The 25,200-nt window shown below is 51.5% G+C and overlaps 1 protein-coding gene across 1 annotated transcript in view; it reads right to left on the bottom strand.

Moving 5' to 3' along the window:
* The window catches only part of CDH5 (cadherin 5), a 33,073-nt gene extending 8,463 nt beyond the window's left edge, over positions 1–24,610 (bottom strand). The window contains exons 1-7 of the mRNA XM_036897586.2: positions 24,452–24,610; positions 11,996–12,205; positions 6,809–7,097; positions 5,794–5,910; positions 4,787–4,951; positions 3,702–3,889; positions 2,738–2,988 (exon numbers count right to left, since the gene is read on the bottom strand). Coding sequence (XP_036753481.2) covers positions 2,738–2,988; positions 3,702–3,889; positions 4,787–4,951; positions 5,794–5,910; positions 6,809–7,097; positions 11,996–12,187 — 1,202 coding nt within the window. The 5' untranslated portion in view covers positions 12,188–12,205; positions 24,452–24,610. The remainder of the gene's footprint in view (positions 1–2,737; positions 2,989–3,701; positions 3,890–4,786; positions 4,952–5,793; positions 5,911–6,808; positions 7,098–11,995; positions 12,206–24,451) is intronic.
* Between the last annotated feature and the right edge of the window lie 590 nt (positions 24,611–25,200).

Genomic DNA, 25,200 nt, shown 5'->3' with positions numbered 1-25,200 from the left:
GGTGGCACTATAGCCAACTACACCTTGGCTGGGGTTGGTGTTTGTGACTAATGAAAAGACAGTTTGGCAAGAGTCAGGAAGAAATACTAGAGCTGGAAGGGATAAGAAGTGATTGAAAGGAAATTAAATTAATTCAGTCAAAATTAGAAAGTTCTTCCAGAAGTCAAGAAAAAAATATATGGAGATGAAGAGAGATGAGTATATGTATTTGCTACTATTGAGGAAAATTCCAGAGCAAATAGGACAGAAGAAATAACAAAATAAATAATAAAAGTTTCCTGATATGAGGAAGGACCCAAGTCTACAGATTAAAAGAGGTCATTGATATTGGCGTAATTTTTAGAAGAGATCAATATTTAGGTACATCCTGATACACTTTTGGATTCCAAGGCTATATGAGGGAACTGAGGAGAGTACAGACAGAAAAAATTCATTTTTATAAAGAAAAAGAAATCAGACTCACCCCAGGTATCCCCACAGAGTTAAATGCTAGAACACATTGATAGTAGTTTTGAAGGGAAGTGTCTATAATCTGAGGATTGTATGAGCGTATCTGGTGTTATTGATGTAAAAAGGCAAAAGAACTAAGGGATTTGTAAATATGCAAGAACTCAGGAAGCTTATCACAAAGATGGGTCCTGAAAAATTTTTTTTGAGAACTTCATCTAACTAAGAAGTCTCTATGTAACATAAAGTAAAAACCTGGTTTAGAAGGAATTAAAATGATACTGTTGATTTCTTTATCATATAGGAGAGCAATGGTGTGTGTGTAGTATTTTTAAGTAGAAAATACAGGTCCAGGAATATTTTTAATTTTAAAGAGAGAAGTAAATCTCACTGGTAGAAGTAAAAATCGATGTCATCTATCCAGTATCTAGGAGGGAAAAAAAAGAAAAAATGGGATCTATAGTAAAGATGGGGGGAAAAGAAAAAGCCATTAAGTTTGTGAAATGGGAAATGTATAACAAGATAAGAGTAAGATGAAACATTTATGATGAAAGATGTAATAGATAAGTCAAACACAAAGCATCTCAGTATAGATTAAAAGGCAAAGACAACTGTATTCTATTTTTGAGAGAGAAATGCCAAATGACCTAGAAAAGTTAAAAGTAAAGGTTGGAAAATTTATATCAGGCAAACACGAATACTGTGAAAATAGGACTGACAAACTAAACATCAGGCATCATGGAATTGAAGGCAAAATATTTAGCAGGACAAGTTGGGTAATTTCATAGGGATAAAAATTGCAAGCCATAGTGAACATAAAAAAAACCTTTATGTAAAAAACCTTTCAACATAGTTCTAAACCTTTATTAATTGAATAAAAAAATTAAAATGCACAAAGCTAAAGTTTAGATATTCTAGGGAAAAAATGGATACATATAACAATTGTATTACATTACAGAATAAGTTAAAGCAAAAATTAAAAATACCCTACCACTTGTAAATGAAAAGAAAAAAATCAAATCAATCTCTTAAATCTTGGATCAATAAAGAAATAAAAAATGTCATTACAGAGTATTTAGACTAGAATGGCCATGAAAACAGTAGTCCCAAAACTTATGAGATGTGACCAAAATGGTGAGAAATATTTTGACTTTAATAAGAAGCCCTGATAGCATAGAAACATTAACTCTCCCTTTGATATGTCAACACCAATTGATAGGTCAACCCAGTTCTCACTAGAATGAAAATGTTTGTTAAAAAGCTACCTGAAAGAATTTTATAGTTCATCTGAAATAATGAATGTTTGAGAATACAGGAAAGTTATATAAAATGAAAGAAAACAGTGAGGAAGGGACTTGGCTTATGCACACTAAGTTTTAATATAAAGCTGCTACAGTAAAGGAGAATGTCTTCATCACAGAAGAGTAGTAGATAGGATAGAGGATTTGTAAAGAGATTCAGGTATGTACAGGAACATAGTATATAACAAAGGTGGAACCGTGATTTATTTCATAAATGATGCTGGCACAATTGGCTATCCCTCTGGAATAAAATGAGGTTGGATTAAATTCATACTATCAAAGTGTGGCCCTAGAAAGTATGAATTAGAACTGTATTTTTGTCCCAGAGGGTAGAGGAGAGGAGTCTAGCTGAGACAGAAGTAGTGATGAAATGGCATGGCATGGTCCAGAAAATTTAGAAAACAATCATAACCCTCAAACAAACAAACAAACACCAAACCCACCATAAATGTACGTGGATGTTTGTGTGGTCAAGAAGAAAGGCGTGGTAGGACCACATCACACTACGAACATGAATCATCTGGGAGTGGGGGTTACTGATGTTTTCTTTACAGATCTTTGTGTTGTTTGACCATGTGAAATGAACAGTTTTTCCTTTTGTGGTTTTGGGAAGACACACTTAATAAGACATTGAGTGAAAGGGCTTCCGGTTCTAGTTGGTTGCCCTCTTGACTGCGAGATCTCCCTAGATGGGAGTTGTGGGGACCGTGGTCCAAAGAACAGCCCCTTCAAGGTAGAAGAGATGACAGGCAGCTCTGATGGCTATGCGCAGGCTAGGAGGGGTGCCTGGATGGGACGAGAACCCCCCCAGCCAGGTGCTCAGCAGAAGAGCTTGCTTGGCCATCTAGTCCTGCCTCTGCCACTTCCCACGTGCGTGCTGGGGGAAACCATTGTCCCCCCTGAGGCCCGGTCTCAGTCCAGCAGGCATAAGAACCTCAGTGCCAGGACTGCGCTGATCATCACCACCCTCATGCCCTCCTCCTGCTTACCCAATGCTCCTCCGAGTGGCATCGGGGTCCATGGCCAGCACTGAGCCGATCAGAGGTTTCTTCTGGTTCTCCCACAGCTGGAAGTGGTAGAAGGGCTGCTGGAAGTTGGGGGGCTCGTCCACATCTGTGACATTGATGATGACTCGGGCAGTTTTTCTGAGGGAGGTGCTGCTCAGGTAGTGGAGGTTGATGGTGGGGTCTGTTGCCTCGATAGTGAAGCTGTACTGCTGGATACGTTCATAGTCCAGGGGCTGCAGGAGGGACGAGCATGGTGAGCACCTGCTCTGAGCCAAACTTGTGGCCTGTGAGCCTCACAGTGAGCCTGCAAAGTGGTATTGGGATGACACCCATTTTATAGCTGGGGGGCCTGTGGCCCAGAGAAGCAATACTTCCACTGCCAATGGCCACACCTATCCCCTCGCATGCGCGGTTTCCTCACATGCTGATGCCTTCTGCCACAGGCACCTGTGACACCACCAGAGCCCTACTGGCTGGTGCCCCTGGTAGGCCAGGGGGTGCCAGGAGGTGAAGCCTCCAGGACACCCCCAGCCTCAGCTCCTGCATCTCCAAGGCATATTCCACAGTGACCCCTAGATGTCCCCAGTGGGACTGGGCCCCACCTGCCCACAGTGATAACCTGCTCGTTAAGGACTAGCTGCCTTCATTTTGTGTGTCTTTGGTCCTGGAACTTCCTGGGATCACCTTCCAAATTAACTGTTTACACCCAAACCCTTGCGTCAAGTTCTGCTTCCGCGGTAGCCCAGCCTAAGGCATGACCCTCCTCTCCTGGCTCCCTGTCCCAGATTCAGGGTCACCATCTGTACCAGTGCATGGCCAACTCTGAGCTGACCAAAGAACATGACCCTCTGGTGGCCTCTGACCTGGGAGTAGCCCCTGGGTGAGTCCTGGGGATGCCAGGAGCCCCAAACCCCTCATCTGATGTCATTGCTACAGGCTCACAAACCTTCATGGCCTTGATGATGCCCTCGTTGCGGGTGGGGTCCGTCTCGATGGTGAAGGTGTCCCGGTACTCTCCCTGCACGATGCTGTACTTGGTCATCCGGTTCTGGGGCTCGTCTGCGTCCTCAACAAACAGAGAGCCCAGGGGGCTGCCCACACGGATGTCTTCGGGCACAGTGAATGTGTACTTGGCTGATGAAAATAGGGTGCCCCAAAGGACACTGGGTTAGTGAGATAGAAAAGGTGATTGTCCCTCATACTATCTTAACACATTTTGATACAGGAAATGGGCATGATCAAATAATTAATAATAATAATAACAATATTATTAATTTTATTCCTAGAATTTTGGACCCTGAGGCAAAGAGGTCCTGCTCTGTTCTTCCATCCCTCTAGCCAATAAATAGTTATTAAGCACCTACTGTATGCCAGGTGCTTTGCTAGGGGACCTAACTATTGATAAGAGAGACAAGTCTTGCTTTCAGGGAGCTTATGCTGTATACATTGGGGCTACTTCAGAGAAACTGAGCTGTTTTTGGACTGGGCCTCCGAATTGTGCCTCAGCATTGGAGGGTACAAGATGAGCCATCAGACTTCCCTTCCCAGTCCCACCAGGGCATGTAAAAAGCTTTTGTTGGACGTCTTTTGGGGGTGGTGGTGGAGAATCCGTCTGTGGGAGGGGCCAGGGGTCAGCTGGGTTCTGGATGCAGAGCTTTGCCATACCGCAGCTCACCAGCTCGTGGGGATTTTCTAGCTGGGGCCTGGATTTTCTTGAGTCCATGGGATCTGGGTGGAACTGCCCCTGTCTGGAAGTGGGACTCTGGGTGCCCGGGTGGCACACTGCAGGGAGTGTGATTTCCCTTTGGCCTGTGAGGACACTGTGGCAGGGGGCAGCTGGACAGCCCTGGGAATGTGTTCAGGGATGGGGGGCAAGGCCCCTACCTGCACCAAAATGAATTCCTGGGCCTTGGGTTCCCCCTGGGGCTCGGGGAGAGGTAGAGGAACTTGATTTCTTCCTGAGAGCTCCCAGGTCTCCAGATCTGGGGTATCCCAACCCTCCCCACTCCAGGGCCTAGGGGAGAGGCTTACTCTGGGTGAAGACGGGGAAGTTGTCGTTGACATCCTGCAGAGTGACCAACACAGTGGCTGTGCTTGAGTACCCCCGGAGGCCCTGGGCGTCCCGTGCTTCCACCACGATCTTGTACTTGGCCTGTGTCTCTCGGTCCAAGTGTTTGGTTGTTGTGAAAATGAGTCCTGCAAAAAGTGTCCCAGCAGGAGCCACGTTACCTCGGGAACCCTACCCAGAAAGCACCTGAGTTAAAAGCCAGGTGATTCCACTGTGCAGCCAGGGCTGAGAACTACTGGTCTACCATCTGTACCTCGGTGCCCTACCCTGTTAGACGAAAGCTGCCCAGTGTGGTGCAGTGTTGGTCCTTGCTGCCTGTAGCACTGTGTTGACAAAGAGCAGGAGGGCAAATGTAGGCTCAGAGCGGAATGTAATACAGATAATACAGGCTGTGATGGATTAGTGATGCCTGCCTTAGTGCATTATAGATTTTGGGGGTGTCTGCGGTGTATTTGCCATCCTCTGAAAGACAGTGTGCCCTTGGCCTGAACAGCTAGACTTATGTCTTGCTTCCAAAACCCAGTCCTTAACAGTTTTTTAAGTCATATTGAGCGGTTAATTACGATGGGCCACGCGCTGTCTACACATTACCTAATTCGAGCGTCACAGCTACCATGCAGAGGTTAGTTGATTTGCCTAAGGTCTTCAGAGGGGCTGAGTAGTAAAGCTGGGTTTGGAAAACAGGTATGTCTGAACCCATATGCAGACCTGCTATCCAGCCTTCTCTTCCACCTCTTCTGTCACTGTTTGGATCCTGACTTTGTTCCCTGAACATCTTGGGACATCTCGGGCATCTGTCTGCTGTCTTCTGCCCTCAGCAGCCACCTTGTCTGAGTGTGTGGTACTGACCATCTCCATAGGACAGTGTGGTTCAGTGGTGGGTGACACCTGTCAGACTGGACTCCCCCTGGAGTACCCACCCCCTTGCCCTTTAAGCTGCTGCCTGCCCGGGAGGGCTGGTCATACAGACCAGAATTATCCATGGCGAAGTATTTCTCTCCCTCCAGGACTTGGTACATGATGGAGGCGTGGTCTGCCACAGTGGGGTCATCTGCATCCACTGCTGTCACACGCATGACCGAGGTCCCTGTGGAGGGAGAATCTGGAGGTTGCTGCCTGTGGCTGATGCCCCCTTACCTCATTCCCAGATGGGACGCAGGCTATTCCGGGAACCCACCTCCCCAGGTCCTGAGGGACAAAGGGCTGCCTTTTTTTTCCTGAGGAGCCAGTGTGGGGACAAAGTTCTGGTAGTGGTGGAGGCCCAGCCTGTCACCCTTGAAGGGGCAAAAAGAACAGGTGTTTTTTATTTATAGGGGAAATGAGGAGGGAGTGGCTAGCTTGGGGGATCGTGAGAAGATCAGAGGAGAGGAGAGGCTGCTGCTTCCCTTTCCTAGAAGGCTGAGAATAAGGACATGGGAAGGTGCCCCCAAAGGGGTGGAGAGTCACACATCTTTTTCCCTTGAACTCCAGGATTCCCATCTTTAACAGGGAGGACTGTTAAGGCCCCCCAGGGTCTTGGCCAGGGACCCTGGACTAAAGGGTGGTTTCTTGGCACCTCCTGGAGGCTGGGGGTAGAACTGAGGAAGAAGTAAAGACTTCTGGAGGCCTGGGCTCACCCTGCAGGGACCCTGGAGATGACGCCTCTTGTCTGGATGGCAGAGCTGGTGCTCTTCATGCGCAAAGGCTATGCTCTTGGTCTGCCGCCCTGAGCGTCAGAGCAGTGGGTGGGGTCTACTCCAGAGTAAGGAGACGTGTGTCTCTTATGGTTAGGGCTAGGGTCAGGGTTTGGTCTGGGACCGGATCGGAGCTTGCTCTTTAGGGACCAGAGTTTCTTTCAAGCCATATAAAATGGTAATACGGGCATTATAATCCCTGCTCCGAACTCCCTGAATCCTGACCCCAGGCAGTGGAGTTGCTGATGGGAGAGACATCTTCTGGCTGGTGATGAGGGAGAGAGGAGGGAGAGGGACAGATTGGGTACGTACCCACAGCTGACATCTCTGGCACAGATGCGTTGAACAACCGGTGTGTGAACACAGGCCAGTTGTCATTCACATCATGTACTTTAATGGTAAAGCTGGAAGGAGACTCCAGGTCCTTCTCGGTGTCCTTGTCCACCACAAGGGCAATGAGGTGGTACTCGGAGGTCTTCTCCCTGTCCAGCCTCTCAAAGGCGTACACGTCCCCTGTGTCTGCATTGACACGGAAGACCTTGCCGGCCGACTCTCCTTTGAGCAGGTACTTGGCATTCTGGCGGTTCACACTTGATTTGATCTAGGGAAGAAGAGGCCCATGAGCTGGAAATGGGCAGTGATGGCTGTGTGTGTGTGTGCACATGCAAGTGTGCAAGTGTTTGTATACATGTGTGTGTTTGTATACATGTGTGTGCTTGTGTGCACATGTGCATGTTTGTGTTGTGTGTGTGGTGCTGGCCAGGGAACCTAAGTTTGACACTGATTTTTAGCAAGAATCTCTGATGGTTGTTTTTAGCTAGGTCACTGTGAATGCCACATTAATGTGACTTGCCTAGCACACTGCCCCAGTTTGCCTAGAACAGTGCTTGCAACATAGTAGATACTAGCAAAACACTTTTTGAGTGAAAGAGTATACCTGGTGCCATTGGAAGGTAAGTGGGCATTTGCCCCTTAGAAGTCACTAAACCTCTCTGAGCCGTGGTGACGTCATCTGTAAAATGGCGATAATATTGCTTCTGATGTTGAGTTGCTCTAATGAACAAAACAGCACTTTTGAAAGTTAATTTCAGGAAACACTTGTCTCTTTCGCTGCTCCACACAAAAATGTGTCCACCACGTGCTGGAGCTGGCTTGGACTGGCTTGGCTTTTCAGAGCCAACTTAATTTTCAGGAATGTTTATGAGCCGGTTGGTAATACAGCCATTATTAAAAATTCAATTATATAAGCGTAAATGAAATGAATCATGTTAAAAACAAAGGTAAACACTCAAAATCATTTCTTTCTAATAATTTTCCTACATTTTACTGTGCTCTTGAGGTTATTTATATCTGTTGTGTCAAATGATGGAAATAATGAAATAATGCTGTATTAATGCACATCTTTTCCCACTTCTCTCTTCAGTGACATCAAATTGGTGGCTTGAAACAGAGACATGGTGAGATTATTTACATCATGGAAATTAGCAGATGCTCCACATCAGGACCTTTTTCCTTGGAGAGCCAGTTGTCAAATATTTAGCAGCATACCACTGGTCCTGGTCAAATTATTTTTGGAATAGTACATAAAATGTTCTCTTCTTAGAGATTTACAGTGTACAGTCCTACAGAAAAGAACTCCAGTGAGCTTTATTTAACTCAGAATTCCCATACTTATTTATTTGACCACTGAGCCCTTTCTTTTTGTAAAATACGCTATTAGTGTTGTAAGGAATAAGAATTGGAAAATAATGTATGTAAAGCAACTTACACAGGCTCTCAATAAATGCTAGTTATTATTCATGATAGATCCATGTGTTGAAGGATATTAGGTTACAATTGCTGAACATTTTCATTTACAGAACTTAGAAACAGAGACTATTAGGAATATAAGGGAATCATATTTCATGCACATACACTGGTATTCTCATAGATGGTTAGAATGTTAAAAAATATATAGTTCAGTTCAATTTTTAAAAATGTAAATTGGAGACCTACAAGGTGCCAGGCAGCATGCTGGGAGCACAGAGGTAACCCAGACCCTGTTCTTGCTCTCAGGGCCTGGGTTAAAGCCCCAGGGCTGAGACTCTGAGGAAGGGCGGCATTGAAGGGTCAGATGAAACAAGAGCCTTGGGTGCAGGAGAACCAAGAAAGAATGGGTCTCAAGACAGGAGGGAGCATCAAGAAGGGTGTGGTCAAATCCCATGAGGTCTGGAAAGTGTCCCTGGTGTCTACCAGCAGAGCAGCCCCTGGAACCCTTGGTGGGAGAAGCACCTAGAGGGTAGTGGGGTAGGAAGCCAGATGACAGAGCGTGGAGAAGACTCTGTAAGGTGAGGAAGTGGAGACAGGGAGTGAGGACCCCTGGCCATAGGTGGGCAGGCAGGGAGAGAGGTGGGGCCCCCGGGCCCCAGCTGGAAGTGGTAAAGCATCCAGGAGCAGGGCTGCGGTGTGCAGGGGCACGTGGGCTCAGGAGGCAGTCCCAAGGCCCCGGCGCAGCTAGGGCAGTCTGGAGCCCTGTGTGAGTTGCTCTGGGCTGGGATAAGCGGTGTTTCCAAAGCGGGCTCTAGGTGGGTGCGTCAGGACCCACACGGCCAGGGTTAGCTGTGGGGACTGAGTCCGTTTCGATCTATTTTATTGAAATTCTGTGTAAGATTTCATTTGAGTATCATTTCTTTTTTCATTCCCTCCAACTTTTCTTACATCGGTTTTATTTTTTAGAAGAGTTTTAGATTTATGGAAAAATTGAGAAGGGAGTACTGAGTTCTCATACATCCGCTCCCAGGTTCCCCTGTTACTACCATCCTACATCGGCATGGTGCCTTTGTTAGAATTAATGGATCAATATGGATACAGTATTATTAGCTAAAGTCCATGCTTCATGTAGGTTTCCCTAGTTTTCACTGTTCAGGATCCCGTCTAGGACACATTACAGCTAGTTATCGCCCTTCTTTAAGCTCCTCTTGGTTGTGAGAGTGTTTCAGACTTACAAAGTTTTGATGATCCTGATGGTTTAGAGGAGGACTGGCTGGGTATTTTATAGGGTACCCCTTTACTAGGATTTGTCTGATATTTTTCTCATGATTAGACTGAGGTTATGGCCTTTGGGAGCCCTCCTTTTGAAAAAGTTATCACTATATTTGGATATAACATCTTAGTGCCAAAAGCCAGGCTTCCCATTCAGGGGGCCTCTCAGGGTTTGTTCCCATTGTCCACTCAGTCTGTAAACACAGGCTCTGGGCTCTGGCCGCTGTAAACAGGGCCTTCCTGGCCTCAGATGACATCTTTGGGAGCCAGAAGATCCTTGCAGTCTTTTGCAGTCTTTTCCTTGCCTCTCCCAGGCACACTTGTTTCTTCCCAGGGTGGGGGTTGCATGTGGGTCCTCTGTCCCCCTCCCCATGCCAGATGCCAAGCAAATGCTGATGGCAGATGACGGCAGGCCTGACGTACTTCCTGCTGCTCAGAGACCCTTGGGCGAGCCTTCCAAAGGCCGCTGCGTTAGGCATGTGCGTGATGCTGACTCCCCCTGACTCACCCTGCAGTTTTCCTTGGAGCTGGCCACTCTCCTCAGTTGCTGATTCATGGCACAGTTATCCCACTGGGCAGGATGGAGGTGGGTTGACATTTTCCTTTATGACACAGAGCTCACATTTGTATTGGGGATCAGGAACCCTGTGCTTTCCTAGGGCTAGATTCTTGTAGGGCTCTGCCTGGTTTCACTCTGACCCTAGGCAAGCATCTTCCCTTCTGAGTAGCCATAAAGGAGGATTTAAATTTCTGAGAGGAGCCGGAGGAGCCCAGGAATGCAGTCAGCTGGCTGTGGGCAGAGCCTCTTCCGCTGGCCCCAACTCCACTGTTGTGGCATTTCTGGTGCTGAGGCCAGACGGGCCCTCCCCAGTCAAAGGGTCCTCCTAGCCTGTTTCTCTATGACTGTAGGGCTCCCCCATCACCACAGGTTGTGGGGCTCTTTGTCTGATGTATGCTCTAGATGTCTGATGTCCCCTCTAGACTAGGGTGGGCAAACTGATTCTGTACAGGGCCAAATAGTAAATATTTTTTGTGTGTCATGATCTTTGTCACAACCACCCAGCACTGCCACTGTAGCATGAAAGCCACCCTGACAGTTGGTAGTGCTTAGGCATGGCTCTGTTCCAATAAAAGCTTATTCATAAAGCCAGGTGGTGGGTTGGTTCTGCTGGCTCCTCCTTTAGACCACAGGCTCCACAAAGGTGGGGACCGAGTCTGTCTTTTCCCAGCACTGTCTTCCCAGGACCCAGGCCCGTACTTGGCCCCGTGCTCCCACTCACTGGCACACGGGTCTGTTCTTTCCTCAGCTGACCATGTTTAGATTCCAAGAAACTGACATAGTGAGGTTTTATGCGCCTAAAAGAAATTTTTGTCCTCACTGGAAACTCTCAAAATACATAGTCCTTCTACTTGTCATCATATGGGAAATTCTACAACTAGAGCCATACCTTTGGATCAGAATGGATGGTTTTGACATCAGAAGTACTTTGAAATAGTAAGGCAGTTCAGTACTTGACCACTTAGCTCCCAGTTCTGGGAAGGTGTCTAGGGATGTGGACAAGTCTTAAAGGGGGGGAAGTGCGGTTGGGAGTGTCAGGCACTGCCCTGGAGGTCAGGCTTGGGTCAGGCACCTTACTATGGGTGTCCTAGAATGTGGGGAGCTATTTTTGAGGAGGTTTGAAAGCCTAAACCAGGGTTGGTAAACTGGCCTGAATAATCTACTTCGTCATGAGCACCATGTTGTAGAAGGCTGCTCAGGTCTTCCAGGCCCCTCAGATGGGAAAACTTGATGGCAGCCTAGACTACTTTTGCCCTCAGCCCTGAACCCCTAGGCCAGGCTCTCCTCCTCAGTCTGTGCAGTGGGTGGCCCATCCAACAGAGATATTTAGTCCACAGACCAAGGTCTGGGAGAAAGTGAACCTTGGCATTCACCATCACCTCCACCACTAGCATCACCTCTGTGATCACCATCACCACCATGATCACCATCACCATCACCATCACCACCATCACCATGATCACCACCACCACCACCATCACCACCATGATCATCACCACCATTACCACCATGATCACCACCATCACCATCACCACCATGATCACCAACATCACCATCACCACCATCACCAGCATGATCATCACCACCATCACCACTATCACCATCACCACTATCACCATCATGATCACCATCACCACCATCACCACCTTGATCGCCATCACCACTTTCACCATTATCACCTCCACTGCCATCACCACCTTCCTCCTTACCATAACCATCACCACCGTTACCACCATCACCGCCATTGTTACCGTCATTATCATCGTCACCACCACATTTGCCATCTTCACCTTTAGCATTGCCCTGATAGCCTTCATCCCCACCCCTATGACCACCACCACATCTGTCGCCATCTTTGCCACCGTCACTGTGGGCCTCCTGTTGCTGAGGCCCCTCCTCCTCTGGGGCCTGAGCCTTACCTTGCCCACATAATGGGGTAGCGAGGTGTTTTTCTCTTCATCAATGTGCATCTGGTTCCAAATCCAGTCTCTCTTCTGGCGCCGGTGGGCAGGCAGCATGCTGGGAGCATCCGGCCGGGCAGGGTTTGTGGGTGTTGTGGCCGCCGCCAGTGGGGTGCCCACCATGGTGAGCAGCAGCACGAGCCTCTGCATCTTCCCAGGAAGGCAGGTCTGGGAAGGAGAGGAGCCACACTCAGGGCATGGGGGTCACCACTGCAAGGTGTGAGCAGCTCCCCAGGGACAGCTGGGCCCCCCACCTTATCTGTTCCCTCCACCTTATCTGTTCCCTCCTCATCCTTCACTCTCTGTTGTGCCAGCAGAACCAGACTGTGTTCCTGCCCCCAAAGAGCTCCCAGTCTGGGAGGAGAAGGCAGACACAGGAACAGTTCCTACGAAAGTGTCACGGGGGGTAGGGGAGTGCAGAGCAGGGCTGTAGGGAAGGTTTCTGGGAGGAGAGGGTAACGCTGATGCTGATGTCAGCTCCCAAAGCCCTGTGCAGGGAGCACCCAGGTTATCCTCATTTTATACATGAGAAAATGGGGGCACAGAGAGGTGGTTCGCGCTGGGGAAGTTGTGGGGGCTGGGAGTGGAAGCCAGGTGTCTAGCATCAACAGCTAACATTTATTAGGCACTTACTGTATGCCTGACTCTGCTCCAAGCCTGCCACGTGTGTTACCTCGTTTAATCCTTCCAATACCCTTCAGGTAGCTGTAACTGTAATCCTCATTTTACAGGTAAATTGAGGAACAGAGAGGTTTAGTGACATTCCTGAGATCACCAGACTGTAAGCAGCAGAGCCAGTCTTGAACCAAGTCTGCCTGGCTCAGGAGTTCATGCCTTTTCCTGTTGCACTGTCTTGTCCTAGCGGCTGCTATGGGATGGGATTTAGAGCTCCTCTGAACAAACATGCCCCCCACCCCCAACCTGCCTGGAGCCCTCGAGGCAACTTAGCTTTGATGCTGTCTTCAGAAGGCTCTTAGGAAACCTGAATGATTTACCCCAGCGGGTCAGGCCATCACCAGACCCAGAACTCACATCGGTGATCAGCTTGGGAGCTGTCACCAGGGCAGGGGTGGAGCGGGGGCGGGAATTCAGACCGGGTTCCTAGGCCTGGCTTCACTGTGGGGCCCAGTGCAGAATGGAAATGCGAGATTCTTTGCTTAGAAGTTATGAAGAATTGCAAGGCAGAGAAAGAAGAACATGAAACTAAGCACGGGGTCTTTTAAGTGTGATTGCATGGGCTGCCCACCCTTGAAGGCAGCCCTCAGGGTCACCTAGAGATCTGGACTTTACTCATCCTGAATTCCAGGAGGAGGGATTTTCCCCTCTGCCCCATGCTGGGTGGAGGCTGTGACCTTGGCTATCACCCTGCCCTCTCATCCCTGACCCCATCAGCCCACCCATGCTGGGTCCCTGTGTCACTGACCTGTAGCCCTGGGATGGCAAGGGAAGAAGTGCTGGTGAGTGGGAGTGGGAATCAGAGCTCCTGCCTGGAGAGCGACAAGGACCTACTGGATGCTGGACGGAGGGCCTCCTCCTTGGCTGTGCCCAGCCCTAACCCCAGGGAGAGGCTGGGCTCGGCATGTCACGAGAGGTCTCTGAACTCTAGTAGCATTTCCTCTGAGACACTGGCGCCAGGCTGTCCTCAGTGTCCACACCAAGGGTGTCTGGGCTGGGCCAGCCTAGCCTCTGGGTCTGCTGAGTTTAGCATCTAAGGCCTCACCCTCTGGCCCCTGCCACCAGCCCAGGAGGAAGTGGGCACCCTGGGTTGGTGGTACAGAGTGGAGGAGCAGGCCCCAGAGTGCAAGGGCCACGGGCCTGGGGGAGGCTCTGGGTCCCAGTTTCCTTGGTCATGAGGAGGCAGTGACTCTCTGAGGCCAGGTGTGGCAAGGGCAGCCATTCCAGGCAGGAGGAAGGCAGTGAGCAAAGGCGTAGGAAGGTGGGAGTCCCGGCCAGGAAGCTGATCCTGACTTAGGAGGCCGCACGCCTGACTCCTGCTCCAGCCTCACTGGGCCCAGGCCTGTTGGGTCATTTCCTCCTTTGCCTAGAAAGGAACTGTGAGTCTTGGGTCTTCCTTCCTCCCTCAAGTGAGAAGTGACTTGAAAATGAAAAAGTAAAACCAACAGAAGTGAAATCGAGAAACAAGGAGAGAGAGTTCTCAGAACTTGAGGCAGGACAGAATGAGAGTCCAGGCACTGAGCGGATAGGCATTGAGCCCCTACTCTATGCCAGGCTCCATGCCAAGCATTGGGGTACAGCAGTGGGCAAGGCAGATGGGGCCTGTACTTAGGGAGCACATACTGTAGTTGAGACACCAGGAAAATAAGTAAGGAGGAAAAACATCAGCTAATCATCACAAGTGCTCAGGGAATTACAAGGAGGGATGCAACCAAGAGTGAGGGGGCGGCCAGCTGAGACTGAGAGGCTGGGGACGGCTTCTTGGAGAGGCGACACTTAAACCAGCATCTGAATGTCAGCCCTAGGAATGCCAGGGGATGGGAGGACATTCCAGGCAGAAGTACCAGCAAGTGCAAGGGTCCTGAGGTGGAAAAATGGTTAGTGTGTTTGAAGACCAAAAGAAGGCCACCAGGTTAGAGAGAAATGAGCAGTTGGGGGGTGGGCTCAGGAAGAGGTGACCAGGTCAGTGTGGTAGACTGAATGATGGTCCCCCAAAGATGCCCACTTGCTAATCCCTGGAACATCTGAATATGTTACTTTCCATGGCAACAGGATCTTCAGCAGGTCCGATTAAGTTAAGGGTCTTGCGATGGGAGGTTATCCTAGAGCATGTGAGACCCAGTGTAATCCCGGTATCCATAGAAGATGAAGGCAAGAGAATGAGAATCAGGAAAAGGGAGATGTGATGATGGAAACAGGTTGGAGCAACGCAGGGCCATGGGCCAAGGAATGGGGGTGGCCTGCAAAAGCCAGAAAAGGCAAGGAAATGGCTTCCTCCTGGAGCCTTCAGAAGGACTGTAGCCCATTGAAACCCATTTCAGATTTCTGACCTCCAAAACCATGGGATATCCAATCAACAAACTGGTGTTGCCTCAGGCCCCACGTGTGTGTACTTCGTTGTAGCTGCCCTAGGAAACCAATGTGTTCAGGTTGCACGGGGCCCTGCAGGGCCGCCTAGGGAGAGTGATGCGATCAGATTGGAAGAGGTATCCAGTTTTGGAGAAATCAGGCTACAGCTGGGTGTATTTGGGGTATGACAGACATGCAGAGGGTCTGAGAATTTTGGAAGTGATTTCTGTGCTCAGATATGCCTAGCTGGGCAGTCCTGGGACTTGCCTGGCAACAGCCATGAGGGTAGGGGGATTTGCTTGGCAGCTCATGTGCGTGCAGGGCATGCAGAGGCCAGGTGCCTACTTGTGTCCCTGTCACCCAGATTCGTGAGGATGCCCTATGCCTGGCACCATGTTAGAGGCTTTTGGGGGCAGCTCCAAATGCAGTGGTGGATGAGGGCAGGCCCTGTGTACCCTCAGCCAGATTGGAAGAGGGATCAGGAGACTGGCAGGGCCCAAGAGGTGGTCCCTGCCCAGGAAAGAGTTGGTGGCCCAAACTGGGGTCACCAGGAGGGGACAGCCATGGTACATGTTTTTGAGGCAGAGTTAAGAGGACTTGCAGGTGAAGGGGACAGAGTGGGTGAGGGACAGAGGGAATCAAAGATACCTCTCCAGTCTGGCCTGAGCAGTTGGGGGACAGCAGGGCCTGCACTGAGATTTGGAAGCCTGGGGTGGGGACATGTTTAGTGGGGAGAAACCCACAAGTTGTGTGTGGCCTTTGTCAGGATGGAGTTGCCTAGTAAATGTCTCTTTGGCCATGGCCAGCAGCTCCTGGAGACCTGGCCTGGGGCCTGGGCCAAAAGCAGGCCTGGAGCCGCTTGCATATGGCTGCTGTGTGTGGGTGGCGCTTAAACTGTGAGGCTGGAACACTAAGAAGAGCAGGCAGCTGGAGGACAGAAGTGGCCCAGGACTGCCACCTGGGTTGTCCTGCTTTCTCTGGTGAACTTGGCCTTCAGAGTGGAGCCTAACCACTCACCCCTGGGGGAGATGTCCCTTGTCCCTGCCTCATAGCCCTGTGCATCCCTGGTCATTGTCCACTGTAGCACAGCTGGGGGCTGGTCACGGGGTTGATGCCCAGACCCCACTGCAGGGCTCAGATCACAGCTTCCTCTCCTTGGAGAGCGTCATTCTGTCTTGCCCATCTATGGCTTCCCCACTCCCATAGCCCATCCTCAAGTCACATATGGATCTTTCCTCTTTGGGCTCACACAGCACAGGGTGATGTCTAGGATCACAGGCTCTCTGATATGCCACCCCTCAGGTATACTGCTTTGTTGCTGTGTGACTGTGCACAAGATACTTCACCTCTCTGAGCCTCAATTTCATCATCTGTATAATGGGAACACCAGTGTCTGCCTCTCAGGGTTGTTTTCAGGCCTGCATTATAAAGTATTTGCAAGGTGGCCAAAAACTAGTAGCTAATAGTGAAACCAAACTTGTGTGAATCCTGCCTGACACTCTGGTTTGTTGTGCTGAGTAGTCAGTTTACCATTCTTGTTCCTTAGCACCCAGCCATTTGGTTGGAGGAATTGCAAGTCCCCACCCTGACAGATGCACTGCCCCCACACCTTCCCTGACCTCTGCTCTCTGTCGGGGGGACTGGCCCCTGGGCCTCCTGGCCTAGCTTCTGGTGTTTGGCCAATGGGGGCTCCAGCAGGAGCTCTGAGCATGGGTGGACAGAAGTGGGGGCATGTTTGTCTGGCTGCTCTCTTCTCTGGTTTGTATTTCCTTGGCCGCTGCATCTCTCCGTAATGACATGACTGCCCCCCTGCCCCCCATGGTCTGTCCCTCACTGGGTTCCTGCAGCACCTTTCCCTCCTCTGTGCCTTCAGCTCCAGGCTTGCCACAGATTCCTCTTCTTGCTGGTCTCTGCGTGCCTCAGTGTCCCATCTGTGCTCTGACCCAAGCTCACAGCTCTGTAAATATTTCCTTCTGAAAGTCTCTTCATTGGAGCTCCCTGGGGTAAATTCTGTTCCCTGTCAGAACCTTGTCTAAACCAGTGAACGGGAGCACAGCTTTTCTTTGCTAGGCCTCACCACAGGTGTGTGGTCCAGCAGCCATCAGCCAAATGAAGAAATAACCACACTGGACTTAAATAAAACCGAGGCCGCCAGTCACAGGCTGTGGCCACATGGCTCATGTGGGCTATTAACTTTTTGGCCTTTGGCTGGCTCTACACACAAAGTGTTCTCTGAACATGCAGAGAAGCCCCTTGGATTCTCTCCTGTGTCTGCCAGAGGCCCTGCTGTGAACCCAGAGATTCCTGGGCACACAGGACTGGCACCCGCTCCTGCAGGGTTGCCCCACATCAGCAGAGTGTCACTTGCTGGGGCAGGGGAAGTGGTTTTCATGCTCAGCTCCCTGTCAGTGAGTGGTTAGTGAGGGGGGCAGGACTGTGGAGATGGGGCCATTGGAAGATGAGGATCACATCATCCCATCCCCAACTGCCATGCTGGACCCTTGTGTGCCCTCCCGACAGCCCCTTCTCGCCAGGGGCAGTGGAAGGGTGCTGATGTTCCTGAGCACCTCCTCAGTGGCACACATTTCATTTAAACCTTGCAGTCGATGAGGTAGTTGTCAGGATTCCCATTTTGCAGCTGAGCTCAGAGGAGTGAGTCATCCTGGGTCACACAACAGCAAAAGGTGGAGCCAGAATTTGAACTTAGGCTGCCTTTCACTCCAAAGTGTGCTTTCTCCATCATGTCACCCTCTCTCTATCTCTGTGGTGACATCACATGTAGTAATAATAATAATAATAATAATAATGAACTGTTCTCCATGCTTGGCTTTCATAGATACCATCTCATTTAGCTTTCATGCTATTTCCAGGATGTAGGAAGTATCATTCCAATGTCACAGAGGAAGAAACTGAGGCTCAGAGACAGCTCATAAATGGTAGATCTGGAGCCCTTAGATCTATTGCATTCTAAATTCTGGGCTCCTTCTGCACCCAATCTCAGAGGGGCCTGAGGGACTTTACTATCTGAAAAGCCATGTTATTTGTATCTTTTGCCTTCCATGTCAGAAACTTAGCCACCAGAATGGGGGCCTCTGGGAAAGGTTTTGTCAAACAATTGTTCCTCCTCCTACTGCAGGTGGAGAGGAAGTCAGCCAGCAGCATTTGCTGTGCCCACAGCTGGAAACATAATTTCCCTTGGCTGAACCTCTGGAGATGCGGCCCGAGCCACCGCTGGGGTCAAGCTGACTCCAGTCCTTTTCCTTCCTGCAAACAGGAGTTGCATCTCTTGGTTGCTCTCACCAAGGTTTTGGAGAAATCAGGCTACAGCTGGGTGTATTTGGGGTATGACAGACATGCAGAGGGTCTGAGAATTTTGGAAGTGATTTCTGTGCTCAGATATGCCTAGCTGGGCAGTCCTGGGACTTGCCTGGCAATAGCCATGAGGGTAGGGGGATTTGCTTGGCAGCTCATGTGCGTGCAGGGCATGCAGAGGCCAGGTGCCTACTTGTGTCCCTGTCACCCAGATTCGTGAGGATGCCCTATGCCTGGCACCATGTTAGAGGCTTTTGGGGGCAGCTCCAAATGCAGTGGTGGATGAGGGCAGGCCCTGTGTACCCTCAGCCAGGGAGGGTCTAGGGGGCCCAAAAGGAGAGGACTAGAGTGTGTGGGCCAAAGCCCCTGTGAGAGGGCATGGCGCCCAGGAGAGGGGGCAGAGGAGCCTCAGAGTCCAGGAATGGCTGGGCTCCCCCATGCCTGAATGGGAGGTCTGGGCCTCAGAGAGCTCTGGGTCCAGGTCTGTGTCCACAGTGAGTGAGACCACTGAGGTCACAACCTAGAGGCTTGGGCCTGGCCTGATGACTGATGGGTAGCTCTGAAGGCCGAGCAAACTGTATGGCCCTGTGTCTGTATCTGCTCCTCTCCATTTATCTGTCTGGGTCTCAAGGGTGTCCGGTGAGTCTTCAAGAGTGGCCCTAGCTTATAGGACATTTAACATCCACCAGGCTTGGTCACACCTGGCCTTTGCACTTGTCTTCTCTCTCCTCTTGCTGGAGTTAGGTCACATGTCACCACTTCCCTGAAGCCCTCTCTGGAGCTCTGGGGTTATATAGTCACTCAACAAACACTTACCAAGCACTTACTATGTGTCAAGCACTGAAATACACACGGGGAGCAAACACGGGCTGCATCCCATTGGGGAGATGGACACTGACCACTTGATAAAAAACAGTTTCAAGTTCTGATGGGTACTTTAATGGAGAATAGGGAGCTGGGGGTGGGGGAACAGAGCCCCGAGTAGTCTGAGGGTCTCAGTCTGGGAGGGAGTCCTGCCTCTGTCTGACTGGTTGTGGGACATCAGGCAGATGTCCCGTTGGGTCCCCATCTGTCCTTGGGGTTTGGCCTTGAAGGACCTGTGAGGTCCATTCAGCTCTGTGCTCTTTTTAAAAAGAAAGATGAGAGGGGCACAGAGGCAGGGGTGGAGATGAGTTGCAGCTCCTCCATTTGTAGTTAGATTGGCCATAGGAAGCCTGGACGCAACTAGGGGCCCCTCTGTGGGGCAGCCTGGCATGTGTCCTTGGGCTGGTCCTGCCCCTGACCATGGGGTCCTGCTCAAGCCTTAGGTTTCAGGGGCCAAGTCTGGGCCTTGGGGGTTTATTGAGCAGGGTGCAGGGCCCTTGTGGGTAGGATAGAGTAAGACTGCAGGTAAGGGATACACTCATGTATTCCTCAGGCCACATGGACAAGCAACACCCTCGTTGTGTCTGTACAAGTACACACCCCTCCCAGGCGTCTGCACACACCAGCTCTCAAGGGTCTCTGCTATGTAGGGTGGTCCTTTCGCTTCTGCCCAGCACACCCACCATCTGCCAGGACAAAATCTGGCAGCTGAGGCAGCCCCAGAAGGTGGAAAGGATGCTTAGCCTGGCGCAGCCTCCCGCAGGCTCTGGACTCCAGCCCAGAGGCCTTGGGTCAGGGAGTAGGGGCTGGCAGCGAGAGGAGAGGCCTGGAACATGCAGGGGATGGGCCTGCGGGAGGAGGAGGTGCTGGAGCCCGACGCTGGGTGGTCTCCCCCCCCACCTCAGTCTAGGACACAGGTTAGAGCCAGTGACCTCCAAACTCCTTCAGGGACTCCCAAATCCCTGGAGCCCCAGCGTTTACAGCTGGGCCTTGGCAGCCCAGACAAAGGGAGGGTGAGGCCGTGGGAGCCTCAGGAATGGGGTGTGTAGGGGGTGGGGCTGGACGGCTACACGCTGGCCCCTTGGAGCTTTCTGCAGGTTTGTGGCTTAGTTTGGCCATGGGACCTGCCCCTGTGAGTCCCAGACCCGATCCCTTCTCCCTGGGGTTCTGCCAACAGCCTCCTTGTATCGACTCCCCTTAGAGCCGACCATGTCGACCACTCCTCCCTGGCTGCCCATCCCCCGCAGATGAAGCCCAGCTCCAGAGCCAGCACGCAGGGCCCCGCGGGGCCTGTCCCTGCCCACTCCTCTGGCTCTCCTCTCCCCTACCTCCCTAACCCTTCCAGGCATGAGGAGAACTAGACGTTTCTGAGTACAGTACTTTGCTTCTCTCTAGCAAGCTTTTGGCCCAGAATGCCCTTCTTGGCTGTGTCCTCTGGGTGAATACTCTGCTTCTTTCCAAGCCCCAGGCAGCCTCCCTGACAGGGTCTTCTGGTCAGCTCCTGCTCCTGGCACAGGAGTGTCCTACCTCCTGGTCTGAGTGTCCCAGATCAGGCCAGTTCTGAGACGTCGACCCACTTCGTCTCAGCCCATTCAGATGCATGAACTCGAAGCCCTGGACCTTGAGGTGCCAGTTTCCCCACTCCTGTGTCTCAGCCTGCCTCAGTCTCCAGTTCTAGTCTTGTCACTGCTTCCCTCCCCACTCACAGAATTTAGAACTGATCTGAATATTTGCAGACAACCCTTTGGGTGTCAGAGGAGGTTCAGTAGTTGGTGTAACTCAGAGAAGCTCCTTTCTGTCCCCAGACAGCATCTCTAATGGCCTGTCATTGTCAGACATGCCGCCATTAGGATTTTCATCCTTTGAGGACAATAAGATCACCCTTCTTATGGGCCCCCAACAAACACACACCTACCCCTATGTGGGGGAACTCTTATGACAGGGCTGACAAAACAGCTCACGGTTTGCCCCTCATCCTTTCTTATACCCATGGCAGACATCACTAATCAATTCGTGTTCACTCCCACCGAACTTGAACTTAGCCCTGAATCCTCAATATAATGTTTGAAGCAGGTAATAGCAATTAACTAGATCTAGTTTGTGATTTGAAGCAAATTAGGTTTCTGGGCTCCAGGGTCATCTGGTCTGTGACCTTATCTCCTAATGGGGCAGCTCTAGGCTTCAAGGAGAGAACACCCACCCTAGGGAGCTTCCTCTGGGCTTCGACTTTGACTGGGGCTCTGAGGCAGTCAGTGGGGACAACAGAATGAGCCCCCATGCACCTACCTGTTTGAACCTGCCCAGCCACTCGTGAGCTGTGCATGAGGGGCCTTAGGCCCCTCCCTTGTGCTCCTGAAGCCCCAGCGTCCTCATCTATAATGGAGGCAACAGTAGCTGCCTCCCTGGTCAGGAGGGTTCAATGAGATCATGGGTGCAAAGCCTGGCGCACAGTAGGTGCTCAGTAAGTGTGTGAGTCTATCCACCCATTCTGGCCTGGCGGTTCAGGCTTGCCTGGCCAACTCACACCTGACCTCATTTCCTGGTTCTGACCTGGATCCAACTCGTGCTCCTCTCTGTTCCTCTCCAGAAGGAAATCTCATTCACTGCCTGCCCAGCCAGGCCCTGTGGGCTTTACTTCCCCCTCCTCCAAGTATCTGCACTTGCCAGGATCTGACTATTTTGCTGTGGCCCAAGAAAGACAGTCTGGATATCCCTGAATGAGTTTAGGGCCCATTTTATCCATCTCTGCCCTAGAGAGATTAGCAGACTGAGGCTCAGAAAATAGACCCAAGACTTCCCAGCATCCTCTGGGATTCCTGCTCTTCTTCCAGGAAGTCTTCTGTGATTTCTCCACCCAGCATCAGCTTGGACTCCAGTTAGGATGGGCTTTTCAGTATCTCTCCAGCCAGAAGTCAAGCTCCTCAGCTCAAGACCTCTCTCCTAGAACATTCTGTCCCCAGGTCATTGGGCTCCTGGCTCATCCTGATGCCTGCTTCTGTGGCTTGAACTGTCAGGTACCAGCCTGACTTCTCCCCACTCTGAGCTTCACTATGGAGTGTGGCAAGGGTCAAAGGGGTTGGCCTTGCTCATATCCTGCTTCCACCTCTACTAACTATGTAAACTTGGATGGGTTGCTTAGCCTCTCTTGGCATCTGTGTTCCCATCTGTGGGATGGGCATTCTTTTAGTAACTTAGAGAATGCCAAGGGGGTGCAGAGAGGTGATGGAAGGAGCAGGGATAGGTCCCCCTGGGCAAGTGGCCCAAGATTTTCGCCAAGCTAGTGGCCACCATGTTCCATCTCGCATCCCCAAGGCAGCAGTAGAGCTGTGAGTCACGCAACTTTGGGATAAAGTAAGTGTGGCTCCTCTGGTTTCCTGTCCCCATGTCCGGCCCTTGTTCAGCAGCACAATTGCTCAGGTTGAGACTGCAGGGCAGGCAGCTTAACCCTTTCAAGGCCTTGAGCGCCTTCCTCACCCCCTCACCACCGTGAACCAAAATGGCAGGGCTGGCTGCCTCAGGCTTCAGCAGCTCCTGGTCCCTTTGGAGGTCACTTGCTGGGGTCCAAAGATGGCTGGTCTCAGGCGCTGCTCCCTACTGCCTGAAGATGGACCACAGCCTTGGTCCAGGCCCCCAGGCCCCCAGTGTCACTAGCCCTCCTGGCACCCCCTGCTCCTTCCAGCCACACCAGCTCCTTAATCCTCCATGCTGCCAGGTTTCCTGCCTCCCCCAGAACGTCCCTCATCTCCTGTCAGGGTCCTGCCTGCCCACCCCACACAGCAAAAGCTTCCAGGGAGGTGTGGGAGGATGAGCAAAGCTCCTGGCGTGGAGTAGCTGCCTGGAGTGCTTGTCAGAGGAAGAGCTGAGTCACTCGCTCTCACTTGCACACCCCCACCTGCTGGGGATCGCCTTACCTCGGGGTCCAAACCCTCAGGACGTTCACAGCACAAAAAGCTGGTAAGCTCTGGCATAGCAGGTAAGGCAGCTGTGATTTCTTGAGGCTCCCCTGCTGTGAGCCGTTCCTGATGCCAAGCGTGTACATAGCCTCCTTTAATTGACTCATGAAAAGCCCATTTCCTCCATTTCACTGATGAGAAGTCTGAGACATGGAGAAGCTATGTAGTCCTGGAAACAGCCTTGGCCTTGGGGGATGAGACCCTGGTTCGAATCCCCACTCCAGCTCTTACTTAACATCTCCAAATCTCAGTTGGTTCCACTAAGAAATGGAGAAAGGCTCTGTCTAACTCAATGGCTTGTTGGTCACAGTAAAACCATGAGCTCTACTGTTAAAGAGCCTTTTAAGATCATCATTTCCAGTTCTGACAATGAATTGTCAAAAGAATCACTGTCTCTGTTGCTCAGACAAGCAGACTGAGGTTTGGAGATGTTGAGGAATTTTTCCCAACATAGCACGGGAAGCGAGTGGTAGAGCTGGGATTTGCGCCCAGGACTACTGTGTCTATGCTGGGCTCTCGCCCTAGACTGCCTGCCTTCAGGCCTTTTGGAAGGGCACTTCCCTAAAATATGAGGGCCGTGGGGTCCCAACCTTAGGGTATCTGGGTTTTGGGGGAGAAAGGGTGGGCTGCTTTCCCTACCACAGCTCCCCCAGCTCTTGGTCAATCCTGCAGTGTCTGGGGAGGCCATAGGCAGGGCCTCAAGTGCCCAGAGCTTAGCCTCAGCTTGCCTATTCTGAAAATGGGAGTGCTGGCTGACAGAGAGGGGCTGAGGCTCAGTGTGCCCCTTGCAGGGCTCCCCTCCCAATCCCAGCACAGAGCCTTGGCAGGAGGGATGATGTCAGGCCTTAGGAAATTGTCTTCTATAGGGCAAGGGGCACTGAAAGGGAGCCTAGGCTTGGGTACCAGTCCCTGCTCCTGGTGTGCTGGGCAACTCAGGCAGAATCCTGCCCTCTCTGAGCCTGGCACTGGTGGAAGCCAGTGGGCCCTCAAGTCACACTGAGTGGGAGAGTCTGTGTGTGGGAGCGCCAAACCCTGACAGGCTCCCTCAGCCCTGAGAACGCCCTTTTGTGCCTGCATAACACCACTGGGGGCAGCTTTCCAGCCCTGCTCTGAGTCAGGAGGAGACCCAGTCTGCCCTGGGGGATGTCTTTTTCCTGGGACCCCGATAATGACTGTTCTACAGATGGGAGGCCAGGACCCTCCTGTCTCTGGCCGTGGTGATGGGTCTAGAGGGGAGTGGGGTATGGGGAGCCTCACTCACCGTGCCTGTGGGTGGAGGGGTGTCTCTGTTCTGTCTGGCGGTTGGTCCGGGGCCGAGGTTGCCGAGGAACTGTGCGGAGCTCAGCCGACAGCCTCTCGAGGGGAGCCGCACCCGGCCAGCGAGGGAGGCCTGGCTGCCGCCCCTTCAGGTTTTCCAGCTGACGCTGGCCTTCTCCCCCCAGGGTGGTTTCCTGTTATTGTTCCTTTGTGAGGGCTGGGCTGGCTGCAGATAGGCAGGCCCCTCAGTGGGCTGCCTCAGCCCAGCCGGGCTGTCCCCACAGAGGCCTAGCCCTGGTCCTGGCCTGGGATGCTTCACTTACAGCCCAACCCCAGCCTCTGCTTGGAGCTTTGAGACCAACCCCTGCCAAGGCCTTGTAACCCTGAGGGCAGGTGTCAGCTCCCCCATTTTGTAGCTCAGGACACTGAGTCTCAGTAAGTTTAAGGCGCTTGTCCACCTAGGTGGCTTTGGAGCAGGGCCAGAAATCCAGCCTGGATCAACCTTGGCCTAGAGCCAGATTTCCCCAGGTGACTGCGTGACATGCTGGGGGAGGGGCAGAGTTTGCATGATGGGGGGGCTTCACGGGCCTCGGGAGTGGAGTGGGTGGATGATGGGAAGTAGACAACAGCTCTTGGCTCTGGAGGGCCAGGTTGGCTTCTCCCTGTGGGGGTGGGCACGGGCTCCAGCTCTAGGTACCAGCCTGGGCTTGGGGGTGCCATTTGGGTCTGGGAATATTAGGTGTCCTGATACTT

The sequence above is a fragment of the Manis pentadactyla genome, chromosome 15 (genome assembly GCF_030020395.1).
Source record: "Manis pentadactyla isolate mManPen7 chromosome 15, mManPen7.hap1, whole genome shotgun sequence".
Classification (NCBI taxonomy): domain Eukaryota; kingdom Metazoa; phylum Chordata; class Mammalia; order Pholidota; family Manidae; genus Manis; species Manis pentadactyla.
Note: the sequence above shows the minus strand (reverse complement) of the source record. Positions and strands in the feature narration are given on the sequence as shown.